This window comes from Antennarius striatus, chromosome 7 (assembly GCF_040054535.1).
Source record: "Antennarius striatus isolate MH-2024 chromosome 7, ASM4005453v1, whole genome shotgun sequence".
Taxonomy (NCBI): domain Eukaryota; kingdom Metazoa; phylum Chordata; class Actinopteri; order Lophiiformes; family Antennariidae; genus Antennarius; species Antennarius striatus.
In genome coordinates, this window is record NC_090782.1 from 20,540,989 (window position 1) to 20,562,626 (window position 21,638).

A 21,638-nucleotide genomic window follows, 5' to 3' on the forward strand; every position below is an offset into this window, starting at 1 on the left:
ATGAATTTGGATGTTTTCCATTCCAATGAATGCATTTTACTGATTTTTGTCACCTTTCATTATTTCATGAAGCTGAAGTATGGAAGGAAAATGACAAGATTTATTCATTCACAGAATAAGGTGGAAAACAAAGTAGTGTGTGTTTTGATTTCACAGAATGTCTATATTTTACCAACAATGAATACCTTATTGTGTGTGTTGAAGTTTGGTTTTCAGAAACAATAAGGATAAAGTTCTGCTTCATGTGAAAGCAGCTGGACGTGGCTTCATTTTGCATTTCACTTTCTCCCCAGATATTGAAAAGAAGGATTTAAAGGTTGGTGTCTCAATACAAATGGGACAACCTCATGTCTGAGGGCAATGTGGGGCTTCTTTTACTTGACTTAGAGACAGACTGACTCAATTTGAGTGGCAGTACAAGAAGCCGAGGCACCGAGCCAGTTTGTGAGAGAGTGGTGACCTATAGCGGAGGCCCGCTAATCTCACATCAAAGTCTTAGCAGCACGCTGACAGCAATGCATCCTTATTGCCTGACTCCATAACGGGAAGCTCTTCCATCAGAATGTGCATGGCGATTTTAAATTCATGTTTTGATGTGGATGTTTGAGAGTGGCTGAGAAAGAGGAACATGAACGCAAAATCATTTTTATCTGTTTTATTTCCAGCTTTTTTCGGCAGTGACCCACCCACAGTGAAATGATTGAATGATGATTAATCCGCTTGCTTTGAGACAACAGTGCCAACCCCCTATTTCCCGTGCAGACAAATTGCTTACACCATGAATTTAGATCCAATTCTGATGAAAAGTTGTATACTTTACTGGTGTGAAAGCACCCAAGAAGCTAAATGTGACCATATTTTTTAAGTGGTGTGAATGCAAATTACATAACTGAAGCCACATAAAAGAAACACCTACTCAACTGATGTTCCTCAGCCAAAAAAAACAGGAAGCTGCATCAGATAAAACTTGATTCAAATTAAGTCACCGCTGAGCCAAACGTCGTTGTGTATTTATTTAATGGAAGACAATTCCACACTTTTATTTGCATTCACACAAGGAACTTAACTCCTGGTTTTCATTAATACTGGTATTTTCAATTTCAAGGATAATTTTGAAGAGGTCAGTTAGAAATAAACATTATCAAAAGCTGTAACTGGAATCATAAAAGCAAGTATTTTACAAATTTCCATCGAAAGCTGTGCTTAGATTAAATTTTGATGAAGTAACTAAGTGCCAAAAAGGATTTGAGATTTCTGTTCAAATTTAGTTTTTCCACTTTAATAACATTTTTTTTGTCATTTTGTGATTTTTTTTTTAGAAAACTACATGTCATATTGCAACCAAAGGTTATTTGATTGTAGGTATATTTTGTTCACACACAACACCAACGGGTGATGAGTTTCTAGTTCCAAAATATAAAAACTATTTTACCAAAACCTGTTTTATTTCTTTGCCCACACTGCATTTATTGATGTATGTGATTCATATTTGAGTTTATGCCTCACAGAATATATATGACTGATGTATAACTTTTTGTCTGTGTGTCAAAACATTGATATTTTCAAATAGTGTATATGACTCAGAATACATCAAAAGCTGCATACAGACCGGGACGACTGGGGCTCAAAAGACTTACCTTCTGTTAAGTGGACAATGCTCTTATTCAAACCACAGCCACCCCACATACTGAGTTTCATTCATTAAATAAATCAAATTAACAAATAATTAGTTTGCTGATGAAATACAATAACTTTATATACTTCATACTATAATGCAATTCTATTGTGTGTGAACCCATTAGAACATGGCTTTGTTTTGATTTTCTTCCTCTTCATACACATAGAAAAGAAGGATTTAAAGGTTGATGTCTCAATACAAGTGGGACACCCTCATGTCTGACAGCCAGGTGGGAATTATTTTTCTCAGACTTGACTGAGAGGCAGACTGAATCGGTTTGAGTGGCAGGGGGAAGAAGAGGAGGCACCAAGCCAGTGAGAGAGGGGTGACCTCCTGTCCCATAGCTGAGGCCCACTAATCTGACATCAAAGTCTGAGCACCACACCCAACTACCATGGGCCCTTGCTCCCTGACTCCTCAGATAAGTCTTCAGTCTGAAGACTTACTGCTTTCTTTGAATATTTAAACATTAAAACTTATATTTAAGGCAGAGACTGAATTAAATTCAACACGATGCGTTAAATAAAATTCTTAATTTTACATAGGTTTAGAAAACCATTACAGTAAGACAGGAAAAGCATGTTTCAACCACTACCTGTAGATTCATTAGATTGATCTACCACCCAATTGGTATTGAGATGCAAAGTAATTACTAAACACTGTCATTTATTGCTGTTCAGGACAAGAAAAGTATATTTTTGTCTGTTTGTTAGTCATCAAACTAATATTAAAGTGTTTGATTTCAACCATAGTGGCGATAAGGGAAACCAGTCCTGCCTCGAATAAGAAGAAAGCATAAAAAAGAATTGAATTTTGATGCAGGTTCAAAGAAGAAGGTGGACCCAGCATTTTTTTAAATGATTTTCTTTGAAATCAACAATAATTCTGTTAATAATCGGAATTATTTTGGAATTTTCCGTGGTGAATTTCAGCATATATTTTGTTAATTGATATTATGACGCTTCTTCACTTGCAAGAGCGAGACACAAGTCTGGTTTAAATATTTAGGGTTAGAGGTTTACCAGGCTGGCTGCCATAGGAATGACAACCACCCAGTCAAGCCCCGATTTATCAATTATCATCATGTGTGTTTATAATTGAAACAGAGGTGTAGCCATTGGGACAAGCATGCTGTCACTCGAGAAAACTATCAGAAAATGCTTTAATTGTATTTGCGGCTCTGAGGATATCCCGCCTCTTTCCCTTTCTTATTGGTCCATTTAAGAGTGGTTAAATTTCAGGCCTCCCTATTGGCTGAGGGAGCTTTCTGTTTTGGTCGCCTGCCAGCAGCCGTCTGGAAGGGGAGGGGAACCGTCTACCTTCCGCTTCTGGGCTGGATTGACACACAATGAGGAGGAGAGGCTGGGGAGACGCTCCACAAACGCCGCTGTAAATAAATACAACAATCACTGAGGCCAGAGAAACATGGAGAACCAGGTACAGTGGCTTTTGTCTCTCCTTGTGGAATGTGAACTTTCACGGGGGATACGCAAGCGGGATGTCCGCTGGCAAAAGCAGGAATGAATCCTCTTTTCTGCTAGCCAGAAGAAAAAAAATGCTCTTGCTGCTAATGAACTCGTAGTTGTTTGGCTCTGGAGCTATGCTAGCTGGGCACTCATACATCGGTATTTACCGTTAGCTAGCTCCATTCTACCCCACCATTCATAGCTGTAGCCACAAGCAGCCACACAAAGAGATGAACACATGGCGTTTATTCCTCTCTGTGCTGTTTAAAACGCATATGCACATTGTTGGACGCCATGAAGTCCAATTTGAGTCGAGGTTTTGTGTAGCTAAGCTAAGCTAGTCCACCGACCGGGAGAGTCGTCCGTTGGCTAAAGGCTAAGGAGCCGCTACGAGGCGCCGGGGGAAAGATTTGCCCTCCCCAGGTTGGGCTGGGGAGGCGGGGTGGTGTCTCCACTGCCGGCGGTCTTGGAAGCTCACATGCAAGGCTAACAAAACGCGACAACGACCGCACAACTTCTTTTATATCTTTCCGTTATTTGCAAATAGTTGGTTAATATTTAACGCGCACGTAGCCTTATTGGCTGTAGTTGAAAATGCTTGCAGGATGTGGAGAAGCTCTGCTGCGAATGTTAAACTTTAATCCAATCATGATGATCACCCATGCATTGGGTGGTCTTCAAGAAGGACATAAACCAAGAGAATGATTCCAAGAATCATTGTGTTAACGCTTTTACACTGCAAGATGAAGTGTTCAAATGCTAATACAAATATATGTGTAAATTTGCACACTTAAATTGTCACTCTAAAGAGTCATTTATTGAGAGCAAAGCAGGAAAATGTGTAAAGGAACTTCCATTTTTTCAGTAATGGGGATATTATTTCAAAGTGGGCTACTTTAAATGCCGGAGGCTATCTCGGACTATATTCAGATGTGTAGGCCACACACACATACACACACACAGACACACATACACACACACACACACACACACACACACACACACACACACACACACACCCATGGAAAGTGGCTCAACCACTTTCTTGGAGCTAATCCACATTCTGCAGTGGCCTCTTTTGAAGTTTTAACTAGAATTATGTGTTTATCTAGAAGAAGTCCTCCTCTACAAGTTAAAGGCATAGTTTAGTTGTACTTCTGTTGTAATCTTACTGTATTACTTGAGAAATATTTACCTTTAAGTTTTCATTCTTGCTTAGTTATGTCCTCGGTTGCCAGTTTATAGGCACACATAGCTGAGAATTATACTTTCAAGTTCAGCAACCTTGCAATTAAAGCTGCAGTTGTCAAAGGTGGATTCTTGTTAAAGCTGCTTTGGAGAAGTGTTCGTTAGATTCATGGTCTTGTTGCAGGCTGTAGTTTTGAACAGTAGTACTTTGTACAAGGCAGTCAAATGTATTTTGTAAAACTGATATTCATTAACATGATATGGTCAGTCAAATTAATTACATGAATGAATCTTGTGCTTATCAGTATTGCATAAAGACTTCATAAACCTTTAGTAAATCAACAGATGCAAAAGGGAGTCAGGTTCACTATGCGCAAGTTGTGCTTGAATACATTCAATGCACATTATATTACATGACAGCTTGATGAGTAGCACTACTTCCTGGTGGACAGTGGAGTATGGTCATGTCTGTATGCAAATTAGAAGATCATTACTGCCACCTCCCTTCCACCCCAACCCTTCTTGTTTTCCTCGGGGGCTACAGATTGGTTATTTTTTTATCCTGCCATGGCTGTCCAGGATTGCCCGTTATCTTACAGATTTAAGGTTGGCGTGAAGGATTTAGCTGGAAGTTTTGGCTTTGCAAAATGTAGAAACTGTCATGTGTTTCAGTTTAATCTTTCATCAAGTTTCAGAGGTTAACATGAAGGGTGTTATTTACATGTCAGCTGGGAGTTCATTGTTTTTATGGGAGCCAGTGAGTCTGACAAAATTTGTGTTTCCTCTTATTCCCTCAATTGAGTCAGATTGTGTGTCACAGAGAGGGAGAGAGTGGAATCTAATGGAATCAGAAATCCTGCATGAACCATGTCAGCGTCGGTAGCTTTTTATTGTTTGGTTTTGTATCCTCTGTGTTCAGGTAATAGAGGCTAACCCATTAAACATGTTGGCATGAGTCATTTTGTCCACCTAATACTAAAAATAAACAACATTTTCCAGGATGCAGGTCCCTTGGTTTTTTGTGTTATCAGGTAGTGTGACAGTTTAATTAATATTCAGCTCTATCGCTGTGTCTATTCTTGCCTCTTGGGCTCTTCATTTTCTGACACTTGGAAGCATAGAACCAGAAGCATAATTGGAATGCTCATCTCATTTTCATTCAGATTGACATAGTTCAGTTCATACCAATGTATGTATGTATGTATGTATGTATGTATGTGTGTCGACATAGTTCTGTTATTACACCAGTCATGGCATTGTTCTTGAAATGCCTCCTTAAAGGTTTTGCTCCTTTTCTGTTATGGGACTGTAATTTCAATCTACTGTATTTGCAATTTGGACTGTTGTTTAGAAAATATCCAGAAGTGAAAGTATACTCCACATTTTAACTATCTTCAAACAAATAATTTAATAGAGAATTTTTTTTAAAAACAACAGAGAAAGATCTATCACTGGAAGCTCTAGTATTTCCTTTCTTCTTATAACTAATGATTATTTGAACTATTGATCCACCATGTATTTTCTTTGACTGTCTAATCATTTCTTCTTGAAGATGTCAAAGATTTTGAAAATTAAAAGTATGATAATCCAGATCGCAGATTGACGTTTCATTGTCCAATTAATAATCCAAACCCCAAACATTTTACGCTTGGTGCTCAAAAGAAAAGCAGCAAATCTTTACAGGTGAAAAACAGAAACCTGTAAAGATATGTCATTAAAAATAAAACCTGATTAAATGTTAATCAACCTATTAAATAATTATCTGGGCTGTTAATTTTTTTAATTATTGAGAGAAGTGTCCTCTTATTTTTACTCTATACTTTGATTTGATTGTTCCCTTTGATTTCTAATTGTCACGGTCTTGTGCTCTGGCTCATTATCTGCCTGATTCTTGTGTTGCTCTTATCACATTCCTGATTTTGTGGAGTCGTCATGGGGAGGGGGTTGTGGATAATTGGATGGACTCCACGACTGCTCGGTGTGGGTGTGGTGGAGTCTGGAGTTTAAGGGCATTACTGCCACAGAATGGCTGGGCAGAGTGCCAGGCAGGAGAGGTGTGTGTGTGTGTCTGTGTGTATGTGTGTGTGTGTGTGTGTGTGGGGGGGGGGTGTCTGTGTAAAAGAGAGCCAGAGAGTGCCAGACCAGCTCATCTCAATCCTGTCCCCTCTAATCCCTCCACTCAGTCCTCGCTCACGAGCTGCTCTCTCTCAGGGACAAATCCCCACATTCTTCAGTCCTTCTCTGGACATAAAATGCTGTTTTGTCCCCCACCCACACCTCTTTCCCTCCTGTGCTCCATCCACATCGCGTCCTCACCTCCATCTCCACCAGTTCAGTGTCATTTGTTCGTCCCGTCGCTGTCATTTTTCTTGTTAGAGAGATAGAGGTAGCCTAACAATGTGCCCCTCGTCTGGACAAACCTTTTGAAATCAGTCAGCTCAGACAGCTAATCACTAGCATTCACCAGGGAGCATCCCTACACCAGTCCAGCTTTGTATCCAGGCCAAGTGTTCAGCCTTCACTCACGTAAGGTAGGGATTCAAGGGTTTTGTTCGTGGCGGAATCAGGAACCAATGAATAATGACCAATTGGGTTTATTTCACCATTACCTTTCCTTACAAGGTGCTGCAGTCTCTTTAAAACTGCACAGGACTAAGATGTGAGATCTGAATACAGGGCTGTTAATTATTATTTTACTTGATTGTTTCTTTTATAGAAATAGTACCAATGTTCACTGCATTTTCCCCTGAGATGAAACTGGTGATAATTCAAACCTGGGCACTGAAAGTGCAAAGGTTGTTATTGTCAAAATCCTGTCAGTTTCTTTTCATTCGTGCTGTTTGTCCTATGGCCTTTGCAAAATGCGAAATATGTGCACATGCTTTGACGAACAATAACTGTCAAGCTCTTTTTTACTTTTTTTTTTTTTTTTGAGCAACATTCTAATATCCAAAAATGTTCTCTTGCAAGTTTGGAGAAGTCTCACATTGTAGAAGGTGGCTTAAGCACATGTTTAATGTTTATATTCACTGGTGGCTGCGTGTAGAATAAATTCATATATCTTGTTGTGATATGAAGGGTTAGAACACATCATGATATGTGTCTCCTGTAGGTTATATGAGCATAGATGGAATGAGAATCTCAGAAGTTGCATTTAAACGATTATATCGTTAGAAAACCCACATTCATTTTAAAATGTCAGCAGCAGAAGAAAAAAAACTCACCTTTTGTTTGACCTCGCTCTGCTCACCAAAACATGTAAAAGCATAGATAAGAGATGAAAAATGTTTCCATTCAACAACATCAGTTTTTTAATCTCGATAAATCTTTTTCTTCACATTCTGCCCTTGTGATTCATGTTGTAATACCCTTTAAACTCACACACGTTCCAACACATATTCAGGCAAAATCATCGTAATGTGTGTGACTTTGGTTTGGTTGTGCCTCTTTTCAGTGCACAGTGCAGGTGAAACTGGAGTTGGGCCACAGAGCCCAGCTGAGGAAAAAAGCGACATCCGAAGGCTTCACCCATGACTGGATGGTGTTTGTCCGAGGGCCAGAAACTGCCGACATCCAGCACTTTGTAGAGAAGGTCGTCTTCCGCCTTCACGAGAGCTTCCCCAAACCCAAGAGAGGTAAAAGGATGGTGGGGGGGTTGTTAATAATAACTCAATACATATCCTCACTCTCTGCAGCGCAAGGCAAATTCATTTTTACACTGTCGATCTCATACACCAAAGGTAATAAAGTGCATTAAAGAATTCAAGAACAAAACACACGAGGATAGAAACTAATTTGACCTGACGGAAAATCATGAAAACAGAAAGAAATGGAAGAGAATGCTGAATTCCATTATAGAGGAATATAGAGGTTAACAACCTGAATATTTAAGATGCACTCACTTTTCCGGATCTTTACAGATGTCCTGCTTCTTTATGATGGGTTGTCTTCGTACATACGTTTTATTTTTAAAGTGTGATCCTCTCTAATCCAGTTGCTCTTGGGCCAGCAGCAGTTTTTTCAGACCAAACTGATTCAAAGGACTCTCAGGGAAAATTTTAAATATTTATTTATAAAGTAAAAAAATCTTTAAATGTTCACTTCACAAATGAAAGATATCAACCCTGTACTGTTCCACTAAAGAACACAATGCATTTTACATAAATGAGATTGTGACATAAGGAAAGGGCCATATGTTCATTAGCTGGAGTTCTTCGTAAAAACTAGAAATATAAGCATTTTTCCAAAATAACATACAAGTGGTCTTTTTATTCTGCGATAAAAATATGTAGATTATAAGCTATCAGAAACATATGTTGTAATCATTTTCAGATGTTTTGCCTCAGTGGGTGGCATGTCGTTCTTTTGATTAGAGTAGTATCAATGAAATGATCGTCTGTGTCTTGCAGTATGCAAGGAGCCGCCGTACAAAGTGGAGGAGTCGGGCTACGCAGGCTTCCTCATGCCTATTGAGGTTTACTTCAAGAACAAGGTGAGATCAGCTGGGAACAGATAAACTCTGGGCCCATAACCTCCACAGAAGAGGTTTTCTTTCCGCCTGTTGGTTGGTTGGTTGGTCTGTTTTTGACGGATTACAGGGTGGCTTCACACAAAACATTCCAGTTTGATTAAAACATCATTATGGTGTGGATCTAGAATAAAAGAGGAATCTAAAGTGTCTTTTTCCACTTACTGTTAATTTGCTAGAAGTGCAGGTTTTCAACACTTTCTATTGCCTTGCAAAAGCTTACTTGATGATTTCCACAAAAGCACAAGGAAATCAGATGGGTCAGACGAGATAAACAGTCATGTTTGGCCTTGGCAGAGGTGTGCGCTCTATGTACTACCAATCTAATTTCATGTTTTGAAAAGGTCAAAAAAAGGAAAGAAGTCAGGCTGCGACAGAAGCTTTTATTTTCTAGTATTAATGTCTGTTTGTTTAATGTAAATTGATAATAGGTGTGCAGATGCAGCAGGGTTACTGGGTGGAAGTCAGGTTTTTCCAGTAGGAATCTAATCAGGTTTACCGTCTTAATCCCTTAACCTTGGCAAAAGATGCAGCTCTTCTTTTGGCATAGAAATCAAAGAATAACCCTGTTATCTCAGTGCATGTATATTGTTTTAGCTTAACACAGTGATGCTTTGACTGTTTTTTTAATCTGTTTTATTGAGTTATATTTGACATTTTTTTATAATGGATTCCTTTCAGGTAGCTTTTCTTACTCACCCTCCTCTCTCATCCAATCAAAATGCCAGATTATGCTACCGAAGCATTACTTGATAAGAAGTCATGTCTCTCTTGAAGCGATGGAATTAAAAAGAACACAGAATCTTACTGGAACCTTTGAGCCTCCATCAACCGTTTTAATGAATAATGAAAGAAAGAACCACTTAAGTCTCATCACAAGATAAGGCAGATCTTTAAGAGGTAATGTGTGCATTAGTGTACCATCAGCTCCCGCTGTTCCTTATCATATTATACTTGATGGCTCCACTAAAAAATGTCACTTCCTCCTATTATGTGTAATTCACTTGGGTCCAATGGACAAATCTGTCAATAACATGAAGAAAATATTTACATAACAGCAAAAGGAATGACGAACATCAGGTCTTTCTATATCATCTGCATTTCCAAGAGGCCAGTTCTTTTTAATATCGTCAAAAGAATGTGTTCCTCAGCTGTAATTGTCCAATTCTCTACAGTTCTTTCAGGAATGTCATTTCTTTCTTATCAGTGTGTCGGCTCCGACTATGTCTGTCTGTTTTATTGACTTTCGGGGTGATAGTTCATTCATTCAGCCTATATCTTAACTTTTGAAATGTTTACGTTTTAGAAGGTGGCTCTAGGAATACAGATAGACAAACACAAAGTACTTGAGCAGATGCCGTTACCGGAGAGTTTAACAGTCTGTATCCTTTTGTTCTTCCTTCAGGAGGAGCCAAAAAAGGTGTTTTTCAACTATGACCTGTTCCTTAACTTGGAAGGCAACCCACCAGTCAACCACCTACGCTGTGAGAAGCTCACCTTCAACAACCCCACCAAAGAATTCAGGAGAAAGCTAATCAAAGCTGGAGGGGTGAGGCTTGACTGGTCTTGACTGGATGGAAGGCAATCCAACGAGTAGCTGTAGCAGCAAATAGCACACGATGCTCGGAATTAAAACTAAATTGAATTTATAACACCTCATGGTTAATTTTGTGAGAAAAGCACATCACCATAGTTACCAAATTTATCCCAAATCCAAAGATTAGCCCAGGTTGTTTTCAGTTGGTTTTGACTTATTGCACCGTGGACTCTCTCGGAGTCTTTCATTTCAGCCATCCTTTGTCACGCTTTGCATAAATCTAGTTTTTGTTGTTTTTAAAGTTTAATAAACATTTGATGCGTGATGTTTCTAAAGTCAAAGAATAATTGTGCTAATGAATAGTGACATTTTACTAAAATGATGTTGTCTTTTATTGCTATAAACATGTAGTTTGTTAATAAAGAGTTAAAGCGATTGAAGCTTTGCTTCCGAGTTGGTTTATCTTTTGCTTCTATTTTCAGGTTTTGGTGGTTCCAGAAGGGGCTGAAGCTGTGAAGCCCAGTCCAGACTACCCGATGCTGCCCTCCATCCCACTGTCTGCCTTTTCAGATCCCAAGAAGACAAAAACCTCTCATGTATCAAAGGTTGGTTAATTTGCCAACAAAAATATGCCATCTGAGCTACCTCATCCTCACTGTTGGGTTCCAACTTCATTCATCATTTCAGCCATTTTCAGTTTGACGTGCTTTGATCTGCTTCCTAACAAAACTCATTAAATCAGGGCTTTCTCTGGCCATGTCAGCTTTTTTCTAAGTGTCCATATGCATTTATACAGTGTCACTCAGCTGGGATAGGGGATCAAGAGAAAAACAGGAAACAGCTCCTGTTCATTTTTCCATCGTTGCCACTGTTTTGGTATCAACCTCTCTCGTACCAGTGTAACACTGCTTCACTGAAATGACATGACACAGCGTCATTTGTAGTTTTTAGATTATTTTTTTTTAGTAGAGTAATGCATGTGTCGTGCACACCCGTTCCTTCTTTGTCGTTGTTCTGGTTGTAATGATTGATGTGTGTGTGTGTGTGATGGATGAAGGTTAGAGCTCTGGCCGTTTTTGTTTCCTGGTGATTTTTACACTGCTGCGCTAAATTCTTGTTTACATTCAAGTTATGTTTATGGCAAATCCCCGCTTATCCTATATGCTGAGTTTTCCTTTCATTGACATAGAAACATATATTCTTTTGTCCATATTTTTGTTGTGACACAAGTAGACATGTTGAGCACTGGCTGTGGGCAGATGGAATACTTGGATTCATCTGTCCGTGTCATTCTGCTGACTTCAGGAAAAGTGACCTCAAGTGCAAAGCGCTTAACATGCAACCACTCCCCTGGTCTTCCAGTGTGTATCGAGCCTAAGTACTGACTATGATGTCGGCACCTGTGTACATATCAACTGTCAAAACTGTTATAAATTGCTGGCCAATAAGTAAACGAATAGTGTAGAAACACCATTCTTTGCTTGCTCCTCTGTTCCAAAGAGCTATGTTAAAAACCACTCCTGTGGATATAAAATATAAAACTGCCTCCAGAGGAACTTTCCATTGATGGATTTTCATTTATTTCATTGAAAAAAGGAGTTAACAGCACATTCTCAAAATAGCAGTTTCTGGTTCTTGGACAGAATGAAGATTGCCTTTACAGCCCTGAATAAACAAGGAATATGAAGGGTCAAGAGAGTATATTTACATTATGCAAATAAGTTATTGGTATTATTAACACAAAAACATTCATTAGAAAAAATTGGACTAAAATTATTAAGTATTTGGGCTTGTCAACATATGAATATTATATTTTTAACTCATGTAACGCGAACAGCGTTGCTCTTCGAGGGAGCAGTGATGCTGCGCTTTGGACTGAAGGATGGCTGGTCTGGAGTCAGTTTGGTGGTTGAGATGCGAAAAACATCACAGAGATGCTGTCAGTTGTTTTAATTTTCGATCTGCTTTTGTTCAGAGGTAACAGAAAATGTTGACCCACAAATTTATGTTGAGTAGCACTGACTGAATCATCCTTGACTTTGATGATCCCCTTGCTTTTATTTGAGTGCCACCACAACATAGACATTTGTGGTTGTAAATGAAATATTTTGCAAGGATGCAGCAGAGACTGCATGATGTAAAAGCTTTGATTATGCCTCAATTTTACACCCAATTCCACCGGTTCAGAATTTACGTTTACCAAACACTCAGCTATACGTTGGCATACTGTGATGTTTAACTGCCTACGTAGCACCTCACAGGGCTGTTGGCATAGGTGTGAAATCAGTCTGGTTGTCATGAAATGAAATGCTGTTGTTTATTTTTAACCAGGTATATGCACATGGTTGTTTTATTACAATACAGATGAGAGTGTCCAGACCCTGAGAGGGTGTTTGTCCAGCTGTGATCTGTTAAAGGATCTTTGTCAGTTACTATGTTTATTTTTCTCCACAGGAACCCAGCAAAGAAGGAAGTGGTAGCAGCAGTAAAGGACCCAAACCACACAAACTGACAAAGGAGCACCGTGAACGACCCAGAAAAGACTCTGAGAGCAAAGCCACATCGAAAGGGGACAACGACCGAGACGGGAGTAGCAAAAGTGGGCGCGATCCTTCCTCTTCGTCGTCCTCTTCTTCAAAAAAGCCGTCGGAGATCAAAGTGAAAGATGACGTGAAGGTTCTACCCAAGGCTGCCTTCAAGGAGCCCAAACTCACTCTGAAAGAGTCAAAAATGGAGGGTATGTCTCCTAAAGGAGGGGGCGCTGGTAGCGGCGGGGGTGGAGGGGGAGGCGGTGGGGGAGGGCCCACAGAGTCTAAAGTCCCGGGGAAACGGCCCTCCAACGTCGAGTCCCCAAAACCCAGTACAAAGAAGCAGAAGAAGGGCAGCTCAGAGGGGCCGAAGGGGCCAAGCAGCGGGACCTTCACAGGAACGTCTCCTCGAGTGTCGTCCTCATCTGCAGCCAACCAGCCCTATGCAGAGAAGAAGCCCCCCAAGGAAAAAGGTCGTTGGACTAAGGGCAAGAATGACACACCAGAGGCGAAAGAACCCAAGAAACTCCCAGATTCTGAAGAGTCGAATTCAGAGGATGAACCGTCGTCAAAGTCAGAGGTATGTCGGCAGCAAAGGGAAGATATTCATTTACCACGCAAATTTTTCAAAGCATTCGCCAAACTTGTAGGTGAAAATGTGCTTTTTTCCATCTATTTATTGTTTAATTCATGAATCCCGCTTGATGAGTGTCTTCATAGATTAACCACATACATGCTAAATGCTGTATCTTTCTTGTTCCTTTCAGTTCTGCATAAAAGTAAAGCCTGAAGACTGTGGACATGAAAATGTCACTCTTATTATAACACTCCTATTGGCTTGAAAAGCACCTTTTCAAGCTAAGGTTTTCATTGATAATTCTGCAGTGCTCATGTTGCTGAAACTCTCCTAAAGTCAAAAACAGCACAGTGGCCTGATGTGTCCATCCCAAACTCATCAGCCCTTTCTGTTTCTGTTTTCTGATTTGCAGCAGTCGGCCCCATCAAGTCCCTCCAACTCTAGTTCGAGCTCTGACTCCAGTTCCGACTCGGACTTTGAGCCCGGACAGAAACAGGGGCAAGGTACAGCAGCGTCCATTCACCTTGTGGTATCACAGAGTCTGACTTGTAATTTGGGTGTGTTAAAGGTTGTCCCTTTTTTTTTTTTGAATCGGGTTGAAATCGGTAGCTTTCTGTTTTTGTGAACCTTCCTTCCTTCCTCCTCCAGGCCCCCTTCGATCGATGGTGGAGGAGATCCAGTCAGAGGAGTCGGATGATGATGATAGCAGTTCAGAAGAGGGGACGCCCATCAAGACCAACCCCTCGCACCGCGATTCTCGGTCAGTCTCGCTGAATCTACTCTTTTGTGTTCGTTCGTCAGAATCTGTGAGTTGATTGCACGAGTTTACCTTTAAATTTAGTTTACTGTTTTTTTGATACGGAGAATCAGCGCTAGAAAATTCATGCCGTGTTAAAATGAATTTCAGGAGTTTCTCTGTTGGAATCTGATTTTTGGTATCAGTTATCTGATAGGGTGGCATTTCACTTGCAGACCAATTCTACTTAAAAAATTTTTACTTTCTAAATGGGACAACATTAATTCACTTTCACATTATTCCAAATAAGGTGTTGCACCATTGCCTCTTGACATGAAAATCTGATGCACAGAGGTCAGGTGCGTTAAACCGTTGCGGGCGCTCATGTTTTACTGTCAAACGTGAAATAAATCGATTCCTGATCACCAGCTCTGCGTCAGCAGCAATAAATCAATATATCTGATGCCATCCAAGTGTAATGTGAAGTGGAATGGCGGTGTGTGATTGAACTCTGACCTCCCCCCCCTTGTCCCCCTCATCAGACTCAGCTTGGACAGCGAAAGTGACAGCAGCGACGGCTCGCACAGCCCCAGTCGAGACCCCGCCCCTCCCCCAGTGAAACACAACTCTTCAAATAACAAAGTGAGTCACATCCACCCCATTATCCTGACAGCCTAGTTATTCTTATTATCAAGTCCCCCCCCTCCATCCATAATATGTGAATTTGAACTTCCCTGAGCTTTAATTTCTCTCTTTTCCCTCTTTTGCTCTTCCTGTTTTCTGCAGGTTTCCGGCAGAAAGAGTCCGGATTCCACGTTTCGCTCCGAGAAGATGTTGAAGAAGGGATACGACAAGGTAGGAAGGGTAAATCAAACTTTTTATGCTTTAACTTTCACTCAACACAACATTGTTTTTAGTCATTATTCATTTAAATTTGATTTAAAAAAAAGAGCCTGTCGTACTCTCTCCTGACTGCGTCCACCGTCTTCTCTGCAGGCCTACACAGAAGAACTGGTGGATCTCCATCGCAGGCTGATGGCTTTGAGGGAGCGTAACGTACTGCAGCAGGTGGGTGTTGGTTTTTTTGCTCAATGCAGGTTCTCATGTAGAGAAACAACATGGAAGTGGCGAATCTCATACATTATACATTATAACATTAGTAATATGAGGCAGTAAAGTCAGATTGCAGGCTGCCTGGAGACATCATGCTGCTATAAACTGCCACTGATGGTTGTTCAAATGTGTTTTATTCGACACCATCAGACCAGCAGCGAGGGAAGGCGAGGCCTCCCCATTGGCTGCCTGGCTTCGCAGCGCAACCTAACGATAATTAACCGCTGCTTTTTCTCTCCCGTCAGATCGTCAACCTGATCGAGGAGACGGGCCACTTCAACGTGACCAACACCACCTTTGACTTTGACCTCTTTTCACTGGACGAGTCTACCGTCCGCAAACTACAGAGCTACCTGGAGGCGACGGCTACGTGACAGGAAGTAGGAACTGGTGTGGGGAAAGCGGCTGGCTGCGGCAGAGGTAGACTCACCACCATGCCTCCTCTTTTTTGAAGCAGGGGAGACGAGCAGTACTGTCACAGCCGCCGTCTCGCAAGGCCTGACTGAACAACGACCACACAAAACACACGCACACAAACAAACACAAGCACACGTGAAGACACACACCACCTTCAGGTGACGCCGGGGAGGAAACTGAAAGAGGAGGCGGGGAGCGGCAGGTGGGAGAGGAGGAACTCCATCTGCAGTCAGGATTTTCACTACACATCGATTTTTGGGAGCCCGTGCAGAGCGATGGAATGCACTGCCCCACACACACACCCTCACCCTCCTGCACTCATATTGCTCCTGCCTTTGCAAAGCCAATACCCCCCACCCCACCCCTTTCACCACGCGCACACATACATACACACACACACACTCTCAGCAGAGCACTCCAGTTCCCTTCCCCCTGCTGACAGCTGGAGCTCATTTTTCTCCCGACACACTCTCGAGTCGTGTGTGTGTGTGTGTGTGTGTGTAACTGTGAGTGCGTGTGTGTGTGTAACTGTGAGTGCGTGTGTGTGTGACTGTGAGTGCGTGTGTGTGTGTGTGTTGACTGTGCGCGTGTGTGAGTGCATGCGAGGGCTGCTGAGGTTTAAGAGGAAATGTTGTGGTTACTGACTTCTCTTTGTTTGTGAACCTCCAGCACAAACAACAGCCGGCTTCTCTCCTTTCACACACACACACATAGACACACACACACACACGCACACACACAAAGACTCACACACTGCAGCCAATTCCAGATTCAGGTGATACCTAACATTAAAGTCCCACATTTAGCATTTTAAGATCGATATGAACATTTAATGACTCACAAATAAGACGCTATAATGTAGTCATAAGCAGGTATGTTTTATTTATGTATTTGTCAACAATTATAACTCCCACTGCAAAAATGGATGCTGGTGTTTAACCAGGAAATGAATGAACATTGTTGTAACAATGTAAAAAAAAAAGTCTTAATGAAAGCATCTATAATTGTGGACAAATTCCTTACATGAATGAACTTTCATGTTGTAGCTGCTAAACTAAATTACAGTGTGTTATATTCCATTTATTAAACGATAAGAGCTCTCAAATGCTAAATGCTGGGCATAGGTTCAAGTTAATGCTGTACCCAGAATCCTGCATGTTCATCTCACTGGTCCTTACTGTCAGCACTGTACATGAAAACACTGAGGTGTGTGTGTGTGTGTGTGTGTGTGTGTGTGTGTGTGTGTGTGTGTGTGTGTGTGTGTGTGTGTGTGTGTGTGTGTGTGTGTGTGTGTGTGTGTGTGTGTGTGTGTGTGTGTGTCCACGACTGGGTTTGAATGAGGTTTCTGTCATCTGAACATTTGAAAACATGTCGAGTTTCCCGTCACCTTCTTCGCACTGAAAGCTGAGCCTTGACCTCCTACCAACAGCCCTCCCCTCCCCTAATTTCATCCTTTCTCTTTAACCCCCCTCGCCCTGTATTCCCATATTGGTGTGCATGAAAGGGCTCGACTGCCCATGGCCAGTGCAGTAGAGGATCACTCCTGAATCGCCTTCTAAAGCAGTGGATCGGGTGGAGGAGGTCTAAAAAAGTCGTGAAAAAGTAGCCATACTCTCCCAGAATCAAAAAAAAAAAAAAACCAGGAAAAATTTGGGGCCATGCTTTTTTTCCCCTTTCTTTTTGTTTTACATTTTATTTTTCTACAAGTGCATTTTGTGTATTTTTTTCCCCAAGTTCCAACTAAAATAACCCTTGATATGAATGTATCTCATTTTTACTCCTCTACAGCTAGCAACAGCCTCAATCTAGTGCCTTTTACTGCGACTTGCAGTGTGTGGGGAGGGGAGGGGAAGGGCGCTCTGTCAGCCATGATCACACAGATTGGACGCCCCACCACCACCAAAACCTTTGAGGAAACGAGCGTTGCTAAGGAATGCCTGAATATCCAATATTGTCTTAAAAGGCCTCCATCCTTGCTTGTCGCCCCCCAGTGTCTTGATAGGCTGTTGCCATTTTGTAACTCATGGCAGTCATGTGTGTGTCCTTCTCTCTGAGATTAGCTTCACTGCTTCAAAGAGGAAGCATCAGGTGACGTTTGTTAGCTACTCATTCATTAGTTCTAGTGATGTTCCTTCAGTTGTGTCTCGCTTTTTTATTTTTTGGAGGATAGTTGTCAATCTTCTTGGAGCCCTTCCTCCTGGTGTACCATTTCCTTCCGGGATATTTGGCAAGAGCGTAGACAAAAAAAAATAAGCTAAAAGAAATGCTCTTTAAATGTGTTTCCCAGGGGTCTGCATCATAAAGCAAGATTAGTTGTTTAGATGACCGTAACCCCGGCAGGTCAGCCTCACTGAGCATCGCTGCACCTTAGCTGGCTCAGCTAACCTGCTTAAGAGAAGTTTGGTTTTCATCAAAACATGTCAATGATTAGTAATAATGAGCACAAAACATGTTTAACAGATGCTAAATTCACTTGGCTGTACATCCTATAAACTGACAGATTTAGGAAATGTTTGCAGCACAACCAGTGGATGAGGAAATTTAGCTTAATCCCAAACTGCAGGGCTGACTCGCTCCTCCAGCGTGACGCAAGTCGGTTAACGTCGGGTCGCCTCGTCGCTCGTGCAGAAAACACTTACATTCGTAAGTTTAATAACTCTAGCCTTACTCAATGCATTATTTGCTATTCCTGATGACTATTTATCAGGGAGACCACGCTTACTCCAAACTTTCACTTTTATTTATCAGTGATTATTTGTTTTATGTACTCCTTTTTGCACTGCCTGCAAAGTTCTGTGACAGGGTCTGCCCTGTTAACAATGAAGCACTGAAGTGGTGCCTTTAGCTGATGAGGAACTTTTATCATTTCTATTGATTATTTGTTCATTTTAATGTCTTACAAAGTGACTCATGTAAGATATTTTGTCGCGTGAGATCATCTTTAGTTTTTCACAAAACCTTATTGATGCCTTATTTGTTTTGTTTTTTTCATAAGAATCTTGATTTTCCTTCATCAAATTTTGAAAATTGAGCAAGATTTTTTTTTTCTTTTTATGTTCATGTGTAAGTATGATTTACTGAGATCGGTTGTCTGACAATAACTAGAACTTGTAGCATGTGAACACCAGTTAAATGTCAACAAACTTCTCCTTTGGTTAACTGAGCCACGAACCAGTTTTGTAAGACTGATGTTCAAGATCGCCAACAAGCTTCTTCATTCAGGCCCTTGGTGTGTTAGTTCCTGTGGCCCATACAGGCCACACACATACACACACGCACACACACACTCACACACACACACACATACACAGGCCCCTGTGTTACAGACTTTCAATGAGTGATTCCCTCCTTGCCTCCCTCCCCCTCCTGTCTTTCTTCCTGCCGTCAGTGTTTGTATTCTGACCCTTCAATAGCTTTAATACTTTGCTCTCCTTTTCTGTTGCCTGCCTGGCTCAGCGACAAACACACTCCCTCTGTCCTTACTGTAAACGCCGTCTGAGCACGGGAAACACGTCAAAAAATACAAGAACAAAAAAAATGACGATAAACCAGGATCCTTGCCACCTTATGTGCCCTGCAGTAGCCTCCTCCTGCCCTGACTTCTTCCCCGTCCCACCCTCATTTTTTTTTTTCTAGGTGTGCCTCTGTCAACAGAACTTCAGGCCATGATAACTGAGAGTGAACTTTGAAACTGTGTGAGTGACTTTTATGCATCTGCGAGCGTGTTTGTCATCGATCGAAGAGATTTAAAAACCAACCTTCCTGTCCACTTCTCTGTGCATCAATGTGGGAACTTTTAAGTCCTAGTTCATGAACTTTGACCCTAGCCCAGGAACTCATTCAGTCAGTTGTTGTGATGGTCGAAAAGGGAAGTTATGAAGGGACTGAGAGAGAAGCCCCGCTGTCTGCCCACAGTCAATATTTTATTTATGGACCTCTGCACTTTTGGCTGTGATGACTTCAGTACTTAAGTAGTTACCTAAACTGTATTTTTAAGGATTTTATACAATATTTACATGCAATACCTTTTTTTTTTCTTTGCCAATTTTTTTGTTTGTTTCTTATTTAATTGTCTTTGTTTTTGGCATGATTTGTTCCTATTATTCACAAACATGGCCATTGGATCTATTTTAGGTGAAAAATGTTATGGGGGATGTTCCCTCTGTTTTTGTGAGTCATGATTCTGATGACAGCTGAACACCAAGAAACAGGTGTTGGAAAATATTTTCTGGATGAGTTAAACTTTGGTATCATCCTTTTGCTTCCAGTTGGAATAACCGCAGCAGAACGGGGGCTGGAGGAGTCCACATTGTGGTTCAGGCAACTGAATTGTTGAGTGAAAAAATGTTTATTTTCTGTGTCATGTCCGGTTCTGATTTCAGTGTACCCAAAAAATTTATTTTATTGTTGTAACTTGAGCCTGAAGAAACACATCGTAGGAAACGAGACGGAAAGTAGGGTTGAGTTTTGATTTGTTTGGGGTTTTTTTTTTGTTTTTGTCATCCCGTGCTTCAGATGTAATAGTGCAATTAATTTTTTGTTAAGGCAGAATCATGACAGTTGAAGCACTTCTACAGCTTTGGTAAGCATTTAAGTCTTCTGATTAAATTTTCAGCTTAAATGATTATCTGCATTATAAAATATCAGCTTTGGTTACGTCACCAAAACGTAAAATGTTCATTGAATTTGACATCAATTCATGTTACACTCTTTGGGTCACATTTGGATGCTTTCCACCACCAGGATGTATGAGGCCAAGTTCAGATGAATAGAATTTGTAATTTGATTTATCCCTCTGACTGGCTTGTTCTCCATGGCAACAGCAGCTGGGGCTGGTGGTATTGTAAAATCTTGTGCTGCGGCTCATGTCAAAGGGAATGAAACATCTCCAAAACAAAAGTGAAAAAAATTGAAACCAGTAGCCCTTATAGAAACCTGCGTAATCTTTACAATTTCGGTCTGTGTCCCATTCAAGACATGAATGAAAAGTAAAATAAAAACTGGAAAAAATCACTTTCAGAACTTGCAGTCCCAACCACTCCGCTGTGAAGATATCTGGGGGAGTGGAGGCACTTCAGTGTGACATCCTGTTATAAGACAAGTGTATAGTTCAGCAAAGGTAGAGTATCTACTGCTCGAATCTTTACAGGAAAAAAGCAAAAAAGTATAAAGCATATTGGGGGAAGGGTGGGAGGGTATATATATGTGCAGACGGGATGTGTCCGTAGTTGTCAATGTCTGACAAGGGGACAGGGTTGCCTGTATTTATAAAGGTTTTTTTTAATGTACTGGGGTATCAAGGGGTGGATGGAGTCCCAAATGTGTTCCATATATGTGGTCCATGCTGCAAATGATGGAGAGAATAAAATGAACTGGATGGCAGAACAATTGGGTATTTTTGAAAATGAAAACTTGGAATTACACTGCCACCATGTGGCTACATGATGCAAGTTAACAAGGACAAACGTTATTTTAATGTCATTTTTATTTGAAATCATATTAATAAAGTCATTAAGTACTGTTGTCCCTGTGTGTCCGATCTTTGACCGCTGTGTGGGAAGGGTTCATGTAAAGTTCAAGTCATGGTCACTGCAGACGGTGGGGTTAAAAGGACAAGCACCAGGCTGGGCCGTAACGCTCGTGATGCATTGACCATCTATCGGGGAAATGTCACCATGGGGAGGGACAGGGACAGAGGCTGAACAATATAATGCACTCTGTAGCAGTTCTGCACTGAGATAACAGAGCTGTGGACCCTGAGCTGCACCAATTTAAAACCCATTATTCCTCGTGTTTGGCATCTCACTAGTAATTGCACTCAAGGAAGTCAGAAGATGAATTTAAATACGATGGACGTCATTTGGTCTGGC

At 41.0% G+C, this 21,638-nt stretch overlaps 1 protein-coding gene across 4 annotated transcripts; it reads left to right on the top strand.

The window, feature by feature from the left end:
• The first annotated feature begins 3,016 nt into the window (after positions 1-3,016).
• On the top strand, positions 3,017-20,944 carry mllt1a (MLLT1 super elongation complex subunit a). Of its 4 annotated transcripts, none has more exons than XM_068320233.1 (12): positions 3,017-3,115; positions 7,787-7,967; positions 8,742-8,824; positions 10,266-10,409; positions 10,880-11,002; positions 12,852-13,505; positions 13,915-14,005; positions 14,151-14,262; positions 14,781-14,880; positions 15,025-15,102; positions 15,235-15,306; positions 15,597-20,944. In XM_068320233.1, the coding sequence occupies exons 1-12, from the start codon at positions 3,104-3,106 to the stop codon at positions 15,723-15,725; spliced, it is 1,779 nt and encodes a 592-aa protein (XP_068176334.1). In that variant the 5' UTR covers positions 3,017-3,103; the 3' UTR covers positions 15,726-20,944. The 4 variants fall into 4 exon arrangements, with proteins under 4 accessions (XP_068176334.1, XP_068176336.1, XP_068176335.1 ...); XM_068320235.1 differs by having other exon boundaries at positions 15,025-15,093; XM_068320234.1 differs by having other exon boundaries at positions 13,918-14,005.
• The last annotated feature ends 694 nt before the right edge of the window (positions 20,945-21,638 follow it).

Bases quoted from the DNA above. Each gene is read 5' to 3' on its own strand.
- mllt1a (XM_068320233.1), top strand. The intron at 8,825-10,265 runs GTGAGATCAGCT...TTCTTCCTTCAG, and splicing joins AGGTTTACTTCAAGAACAAG to GAGGAGCCAAAAAAGGTGTT. The intron at 14,881-15,024 runs GTGAGTCACATC...TGTTTTCTGCAG, and splicing joins ACAACTCTTCAAATAACAAA to GTTTCCGGCAGAAAGAGTCC.